Genomic DNA, 8,134 nt, shown 5'->3' with positions numbered 1-8,134 from the left:
CAAAGAGAGAGACAGATAGAGATAGATAGAGAGAGAGACACAAGTCACCCGAAAGGATTGAGAATATATAGATATTCTATAGCCAGAACAGGAGAAAAAGGAAAAAAGAGTTAAGAAAACATTTCGGACACAAGGTTGGGGATACCTAGTGTAATTGCTTAGACTTAAGAGCGTTGCACTTTGCCAAGTGCAGTGCCGACTGACCCCGCCCACAACGCCCTAGACCCCTGACCCCTGACCCCTGACCCCCAACCCCACCCCTATATAATGGAAATTCCCCATCGGGCAGATCAAAACGATATACGATTAGCTTCACCTTAGGCCTCTTTAGACCCAAAAACGCAGCATCATCAGGAACTACGAATAAGCGCGAATTGTACCACGTAACTACACTCTGTATCCCCTTAGTTAAGCTAAAAATTAATACGAGAAAAAACACAAAATGCAAAAGAAAAGAAAACTAATGTAGATAATGCCAATCCTTTTGCCTAAAATGTCAATTCTTCGAAATTTCGCAGTCGAATTGCGAAATGTTTTAGACGAAACGATTGTCGCATTTTTTATGTGATTTTATACACTCATTTATACACATATATATTTTATTTCGATATTCTCCCTTCTATCATTATCGTCGTCAGATTCAGTTCTTATTTATTTCGACACATGTGATAAGCAAAAATGTTAAGAAAAGCACTCAGGTAAACATAAATTCAGGAAAGTTACAAAACTAAATCAAAACTGTGTTAATCAATCTTTGATAGATCTACGAAAAAAAAACATTTTAAATAATTATTTTTAAAAACAAAATTCGTGTAACCAAAAACATAATTTGGCACAAAGTTCTAAAATCACATTTAATCCATTGTAAGAAGATATATTTTAAATTGTTAATTAAGCCACACAACCTCGAAATATTGTAAACACTATAAATAGTGTGAGTATTATTATCAAACAAAAATCAATAAAATTGTACAAGCCAATTTGCTCTAATAACAAAACAATAAAAACCGAGTTTTATTTACGTATACCAATTGGTCAACATTGAAAAATGTTGTATTTATAAATATTCCATTTTGTTTAATATTCTTTTTTTCAGTTGTAATCGGGATCCAAAATCGTGTTAAGCAATCATTTTTGTCTGAGCGATTTTATGGAACCTTGTAAGTGTCCTTCTGAAATCGATTGTTAATAAATTTTCTAAAATCCCTATGCTCTGTTATCCAAGGCTACTCTTAAAAAAAGAAAATAATTCAAATTCGTCTTCGCAAATTGTATTAAAAGGTTTAAAAACTAAAGGATTATTATTAAATTAATTAAATCAACAAAATTATAACTTCGCTGGTTCCAAATTTTTGTTGTAACTTTTGTTTTATAAATAAGAATTACTGTTTTAATTTTATTAAAATTTTAAATTTTAATTTAGCAATAGCTGCTGTTTCTTTTTTTAAATAAGCTTTCACAAAATGGCTTACGATAAGAAAGAATAAGCCCCTCGATCCAATTAAGACATCTCACATGATAAACCAAATGATAAGACTGTTTACAGTACGTTTTAGATATGCAAATTATTAAAGATAAGGTAAACAATTAGAGGCGCTCCGCTCTTCACTTCCTTAACTGGCGCCATTACACAATTTGCGTCTATACAAATAGCACATTAATCACATATTTAGATAGTGCAGGTAGCTTAAGTTGCAACGCTCAAAATCGCATGCATTGGGGTTGGTCAATAATCGTCATTGTTTATTGTGACATTGCATCGCAGCGTCTTTAAATAACATTAACATTCAGTGCACAGTTTATGTTTAGGAAAAGATCCACGTGATATTTATTAAGACTACTTCCGCTGTTTCGAGTATAGTAAAGTTTGTTTGCTCTTTTTCTTTTTTTTCGTGACGCTCGCAATATAAAATAAATATTGAAAAATTAAGTTCAAATTAAGGAGGCTAATATCAACTGAAGGCCGTGGACGCATTTTAAGACAATTCACTCTACAAGCCGGCTACAATAATCGCTGGGTTCTCCACGGCAGCCTTGACTTTGCGCAGAAACAGGACCGCCTCGCGTCCATCGATGATTCGGTGATCGTAGGTCAGGGCGACATACATCATGGGGCGAACCTTGACCTGGTTTTGCAATACAATCATTAATAGAGCTCGCAATTATGATTATACGTTGGGTAACCCACCTCTCCCTTGACAGCAATTGGCCGCTCAAAGATACCGTGCATGCCGAGAATGGCACTCTGTGGCGGATTGATGATGGGCGTGCCCATCAAGGAACCGAACACTCCGCCATTGCTGATGGTGAAGGTGCCGCCGTCCATGTCCTCCACGGTGATGGCATCCCGCTTCGCCTTGTCGGCCAGACCGGCCAGGGCGATCTCGATGTCGGCGTAGTTCATGCCCTCCACGTTACGGATGACGGGCACCACCAGGCCACGGGGCGTGGCCACGGCCACCGAGATATCCACATAGTCGCGGTACACGATGTCCTGCAAAATCGAAGCAATGAGCGCTTGGCAACACAGCAAATTCAACATTCGTCATATCGCCAGGGGAAATTGCATAAACAAAAGCGACATAAAAAGCTTACTTGTAGCCCGATAAGAGCACTTTAAACAATATGTCTTATCAAGCTACGTCACGGGCGATAAGCAAGTGATAAGCGGAGGGCGGGGCAGGGGCCTGTTTACCGTGCCATCGATGACGGCGTTCACCACGGGCTGGTCCTGCAGCGCGTAGGCACTGGCCTTCGAGAAGATGGACATGAAGCCGAACTTGATGCCGTACTTCTTGACGAATGCCTCCAGATTCTGCTTGCGGAAGTCCATGGCGTAGCTGAAAAAGAAGAATGGTTTAGCCATTGTATGCTGATTAAATGGAAATAATAAAACTCTATAAAACATAAATTAAATATTTATAACAATAAAATTTGATTAAACATCAAAATAAAATATGTATAAAAACCTATTAAACCTTTACAATGATTTTAATCATGACATACGAGTTTGATTTGTAAAGCATCTTTTATGATAACCAACAAGATTAAAATTACGAAATTCTCCACAATTTTAAAATTTGAAATTTTTATATTAATATGAAAATAATGAAACAGGTATTATTTTCGAATGTCAAGTAGATAACTCACCTCATATCGATCTCGTTGAAAGTGGTGAGCATAGCACATGTGTTCTGAGCATCCTTCAAGCGAGCGGCGATCTTCTGACGCATGCGGTTCATCTTGACGCGCTGCTCGGACCGCGTGCCCAGGATCTGGCGCGATCCGTCTGCTGGCGGCACCTTCACTTGGGCGACGGCCGGCTTGAGGGCGGCCACTGGAGCGGCAGGTGGCGGACGAGCCGCTGCCTTTGGTGGCGGTGGTGGCGGCTTGGCAGCGGCGGGGGCAGCTGGAGCGGGAGCCGCCTTAGGAGCGGCGGCAGCGGGAGCTGGGGCAGCCTTCGGAGCGGCAGGAGCGGGCGCAGCCGCCGCTGGAGCAGCTGCCTTGGCGGGCGCCGCACCTGGTTTTATCTTGAACAGAGCCTGACCGGGCTTGACGGTGTCGCCATCCTTGACCAGGATGTCGGTCAGGGAGCCGGCGAAGGGAGCTGGCACAGCCACCGTTGTCTTGTCGGTCTCGATTTCCATGACGGCCTCGTCGGCGGCGAACGAGTCACCCACCTTGCAGGTGAACCTGTTTGGGGGGGAATGGTCATTAATGAGTTAGGAACCTGTTGCTTGACGCCATTTATTTAGCCAGCTCTTACTTGATATCACCCTCGGCGATGGAGTCCGCGAAAGGGGGCACGTTCACGGTCTGCTCCGACCACATGCTCGACGTGGTGTGGATGCCCTGCCAGGTGAGCAGCCTAGAGACAGATAATCCTGAATTAAGAGTCATAAGCGGACAGGGCAGAACTCACCTGGTGGCCTCCTGGCAGCGATTAGAGACATCTTGGCGGAGCAGTTGCTGCTGCTGGGCGGCACAGACGACTAGCCTGGAATACTGACGGATGCAGCGCTTCAACTGGTGGATGGATGTTAAAATTAGTGATTGCACAATCAGGAACGGATGGCGGCTGTCGGATCACGTGCGCTGGGCGTCCAAAACAATAGTTTTTCCCCATTTTTCAGCCCCGCACGCACACACACCCATACAATTACATAATCGCAGAGTGCCAGGCGGGCAGCGAAAGTGAATGAATGGATATAAAAATATCGTTGGATAATGTATCCACACCTGGGCCGTCCCCCCCACCCGGGAATCCCCCCGTGCGTCCAGAAATTTACCTCATTACTCCGCAGGGCTCGCATTCCCAAAGTTTGGGGCAGCCGCCTCGTTACGATAGAAATTATTCCCGTCATTGCTGCGACTCTGTTTCGCGAATTTCGGGTCGACGGTTCTTTCACTTGTCAATTTATTCCAAAACACACAAATTTAAAACAGAGTTAGCGACCAAAGCAAAGCTACGTCGATTTCTGTTGTCCGCCCCGTTCCCTTTAAAAATACCAATTTCTTATGTCATGACAGGAATTGCGAAAGCGTCATCTGGCGGAAAAGCGCCGAAAGCGCCACGAACAGCTGATTGTGGTATTTGGTATTTTTTGGGGAGTGTGACCGAGGCAACGAAACTATCGTATTTAACTTGCCGCTATCGCTGGTACATGAAAGTATTAATAAGAATAAAATGCCTACTAAAAAAAAAATGATTAACTAACTGGTTTTATCATCATTTTCGTAAGACTATTTGTTCCATAAATAAACAAGCTTAATGTTTGGGAGCAAATATTCTAAGGCATAAAGTCGTCCGTTGTTTTCCAATAGTTTGCAATAGTGACAGTGAGCATTGCAGGTGTTTTTAATTGCAATTAAATAATTTTTTTAGGATTATCAGCAAGTTAAAATTCTTGGGAAGCCACCAACTAATTACACCAACGATAGTGCCATCGCTAGTTCTTTTGCTTGCTGGAATCAGATATTTTTTGAATCCGGCCACACTGATCTTTGCTAAAAGTTTCGCGAACGTTGCAAAACGAGAAATCCAAGCTAATCCACCCGCGTTCAAAATGAGCTCCAAGTCCTTATTCGACAGCGAGGAAGATGCCGCCCAGGCCAACAAATTGTCCAGGAAAGCCAAGGAATCACCCTTCATGCTAGTGGGTAAGTTTTTGCAAGTTTCCAAACAGCGGAAGTTTGCCCGCCGTGACGTCACATGGAAACTTTTGGCTGCATACTGTTTAAATATATATATAATGCGTGTGCGCGAAAGTCGGCTAATCTTGACCTTGGCCATGGCAATCAATTGATGAGGTTAACGGCAATTCGGGGACATTTAAAAACTGGGTGACATAACGGTAATGCTGCGTAATCTACAATTTTTCTGGAAGGCGCATGATATAACGGAACTATTTCGCAATTCCACAAGTTGTTCGTGAGAAATGCAACGGGGAATTAGGATTATCACATCCGTGACGTCACGTTGCCATCTGATCTTGGCGCGTGTTCGAATGTTCAACTATCTCGCTTTTCTGCGTGTGTGACAATTAACAGCTGACGCTAAAATGTGATGCTAATTTAACTCGATTTTTCGATTTAGCTATTATTGAATTTATTTGGTGAGCTGCAATTCGCAATGTTAAAAAAAAATCGTTTTGCCTAATATCTTAAAGAATTTAAACGCCTCAGCATTTGAAAACTGTTTTTTTTAGAATTTCCGTACAAGTTCTGTAAACTTTATGTTATATCATTTTTGTTTGACTTTGTAAAATACAAATCTTAAAATAATCCTAATCTTATAATACAAATGCAAAATGCTGTATAAGTTAAAGTTTATTAGAACAACCAAATAAATTGTGCCAAACTATTAAAATAAGTTAACGAAATAACTACATTATAGCCTATATTGTGCTTGTTAGTGGGCAGCACTATTCCCATACGGTCTTGAATTTTCTATTTTATTTTTTTGCCTTCGTCTGGATTTTATCAGCTGTTGCACATGAGCAGTTAGCAACAACAAACCTGCGACCATAACAACCAATTCAATAGTCAGACTAATCAGTGATTTTTACTTTTACTTATAGGTATTGGCGGATTCTTAGCAGCTGGACTGATTGGTGCGTACAAGTACCGGACCCGTGGAACGATGAGCACCAGTGTGTTTCTGATGCAGTTGCGTGTGGCCGCCCAGGGAACCGTAGTCGGATGTCTGACTATCGGATTGGCCTACAGCATGGCCAAGGAGTACCTATTCGACAAGGCGCCCAAGGAAAAGTAATACCCAGTTCCTACATAGTTAATGCTAGCTGTACTTATAGTTGTTGTCTCTCGTACACAAGAAACCTCGAATCCCAATCATAATCCCTTGAATAATTGTTAATTGTATTTCCGATATCAAGACTATCTTGTCTATTTTGTAACTTATTAAGTTTTGTTGAAGACCTTTTAGATATCAACTTTCACAAACTTGGTAACCTAATTAATTTTATGATTTCAAAATCATATCCTTACCGAATTATTTTCAATTTATTTTGAGCCTAAAAAGATTTTTTATTATATAACCCATATTGGCTTATTTTACTTATTTCTCCTTTTAATTTCTTCATCATTTTAGTGCAAAATCACTGACTAACTGAAGATCATCTGGTTGCATTGCCTCCCTCTCTGAAAATCATCCACCAACACAAATCGGGATTATATCGGCTAGCCCACTTACATCTAAGCAATTATAACTCTATTTATTGCATTATCAAAGATTCATACCGATCAAGAGGGTAAACAACCCAGGAGGGCTGGACTCGAAGGGTCCTAGGAATTAGATAAAAGTTTTGTATACCTGCGTAAGATTGTGATATTGTGTTTGTTTAATTGTACAAGTTGGACATCCAAAAAAAGCTGTTAAAAAGCGGACGACAAGATAATGAATACCTCTCGCATGATATGATATATATAAATAAAACAATTTAGACTAAAGCGAAATCAAAACAATCGATAATTTGCGGAGTGGGTTGGAAGGTTTCTAAGCCAAATCCTTTTTCTCTAGAAATGATTACAGGGTACAAGTGAAATTGTTAGCTCTTTTAGCTATTTATTTGCATGCTTGATTAATAATAGTGATAAAGTGCGCCTTCGAAGGTGATCGTACGAATGCAAAAAGCGGATTTAGAACGTCCTGGCGTTTTCAATGATCTTCTCGTTGTCGTAGATCTCCTTGGCGTAGCACAAACTGGGGTAGTCGTAGGCGGCACCATATCGGTTCCTGCATCCAGTGGCGGCCTTCTCTCCCGGAGTATAGACGGGCTGACCCACGATATTCGAGGTGGCGAAGTTGCAGGTCAGCACGAAGTGGTTGTAAAAGTCCCGGGAGAAGCGCACGGCGGCACATCCCACGTGGGTGTTCTTCTCCGCAACGGCAACGGTGAACTTGGCCACAGCCCTGTTGGGCAGCTCCTCCGGGAAGCTGGCCAGGATCTCGGGAGAGGCATTCAGGCGCTCGGCGAACCAGTTCTCGATCTGCTCCTTCAGAATCTCCGCATCGGTGTACTCCGACTCGGCCCCACTGTAGCTAAAGATTGCGTTGTTCTGTCCGGCGTAGGCGAATCTCTCCGTGCTGCGGCACTTGTCCGGCAGGGATTCACAGGTGTGCACGTTGAGCAGTGCCAGGTGGGCAAGCTCCTCGCACCAGGACATCTTGGCCATGCGCACGGCCTTGGGCAGGCCTTCCACTTTTCCTCCAGCCACGTTGTTGCGGAGTTCGTTGAAGAGGGTCAGGATCAGTTTGTGATGCGGTTCGATCTTCACTTCACGCACATCCTTGGGGCAGTTTTCGCTGAAGTTCTGGGTAAGATTAGAGCAATATACATCAGAAGATATTTTTTAAAGACTTTCCTATGATTTAATGTGGTTACTATATACATGTATAGATTATATTCTTACTCCCTTGTTGTTGCAGGCTATATGCTTATCCAGACAGGTGGGTAGAGCACAGTAGTCCACGGCATAGGACATCCCTACCACAGCTAAGAGGACCACTTGGATTGCAATGATGGAAGTCATGTTGTTGGTTCTTGGCTACTGGATTGCAACTGAGGAACCTTGGTAGAGTGGTCTGCTTTTATACGGCATCAGATGAACTAAA

General features: G+C 42.3%; 3 protein-coding genes across 3 annotated transcripts; 1 reads left to right on the top strand and 2 right to left on the bottom strand.

The window, feature by feature from the left end:
* Positions 1–1,716: 1,716 nt before the first annotated feature.
* LOC108140778 (dihydrolipoyllysine-residue succinyltransferase component of 2-oxoglutarate dehydrogenase complex, mitochondrial) lies at positions 1,717–4,527 on the bottom strand. The gene is made up of 7 exons (XM_017263765.2): positions 4,290–4,527; positions 3,923–4,026; positions 3,767–3,868; positions 3,151–3,693; positions 2,696–2,840; positions 2,189–2,494; positions 1,717–2,126 (listed from the first exon to the last, which is right to left on the bottom strand). The coding sequence occupies exons 1-7, from the start codon at positions 4,362–4,364 to the stop codon at positions 1,992–1,994; spliced, it is 1,410 nt and encodes a 469-aa protein (XP_017119254.1). The 5' UTR covers positions 4,365–4,527; the 3' UTR covers positions 1,717–1,991.
* A 467-nt stretch (positions 4,528–4,994) lies between these two features.
* Positions 4,995–6,969, top strand: LOC108140722 (HIG1 domain family member 1A, mitochondrial). Its single transcript, XM_017263689.2, has 3 exons — positions 4,995–5,160; positions 6,081–6,270; positions 6,611–6,969. The coding sequence occupies exons 1-3, from the start codon at positions 5,067–5,069 to the stop codon at positions 6,630–6,632; spliced, it is 306 nt and encodes a 101-aa protein (XP_017119178.1). The 5' UTR covers positions 4,995–5,066; the 3' UTR covers positions 6,633–6,969.
* A 90-nt stretch (positions 6,970–7,059) lies between these two features.
* Positions 7,060–8,088, bottom strand: LOC108140720 (antigen 5 like allergen Cul n 1). Its single transcript, XM_017263687.2, has 2 exons — positions 7,933–8,088; positions 7,060–7,833 (listed from the first exon to the last, which is right to left on the bottom strand). Exons 1-2 carry the CDS (start codon positions 8,050–8,052, stop codon positions 7,159–7,161), a joined length of 795 nt encoding a protein of 264 aa, XP_017119176.1. The 5' UTR covers positions 8,053–8,088; the 3' UTR covers positions 7,060–7,158.
* Between the last annotated feature and the right edge of the window lie 46 nt (positions 8,089–8,134).

Source organism: Drosophila elegans, unplaced genomic scaffold, assembly GCF_018152505.1.
Source record: "Drosophila elegans isolate 14027-0461.03 unplaced genomic scaffold, ASM1815250v1 contig_476, whole genome shotgun sequence".
NCBI lineage: Eukaryota > Metazoa > Arthropoda > Insecta > Diptera > Drosophilidae > Drosophila > Drosophila elegans.
This window is presented reverse-complemented; position numbering and strand designations above follow the sequence as displayed.

Coding starts and splice junctions, on each gene's coding strand:
- LOC108140778 (XM_017263765.2), bottom strand. CDS start 4,364: ATGACGGGAATAATTTCTATCGTAACGAGGCGGCTGCCCCAAACTTTG. Junction 4,027..4,289: donor GAGCCCTGCGGAGTAATGAG/GTAAATTTCTGG, acceptor TCCATCCACCAG/TTGAAGCGCTGCATCCGTCA. Junction 2,495..2,695: donor ACGCCGTCATCGATGGCACG/GTAAACAGGCCC, acceptor TCGATTTTGCAG/GACATCGTGTACCGCGACTA.
- LOC108140722 (XM_017263689.2), top strand. CDS start 5,067: ATGAGCTCCAAGTCCTTATTCGACAGCGAGGAAGATGCCGCCCAGGCC. Junction 5,161..6,080: donor ATCACCCTTCATGCTAGTGG/GTAAGTTTTTGC, acceptor TTTTACTTATAG/GTATTGGCGGATTCTTAGCA. Junction 6,271..6,610: donor GACAAGGCGCCCAAGGAAAA/GTAATACCCAGT, acceptor TCATCATTTTAG/TGCAAAATCACTGACTAACT.
- LOC108140720 (XM_017263687.2), bottom strand. CDS start 8,052: ATGACTTCCATCATTGCAATCCAAGTGGTCCTCTTAGCTGTGGTAGGG. Junction 7,834..7,932: donor TAGCCTGCAACAACAAGGGA/GTAAGAATATAA, acceptor AATCTTACCCAG/AACTTCAGCGAAAACTGCCC.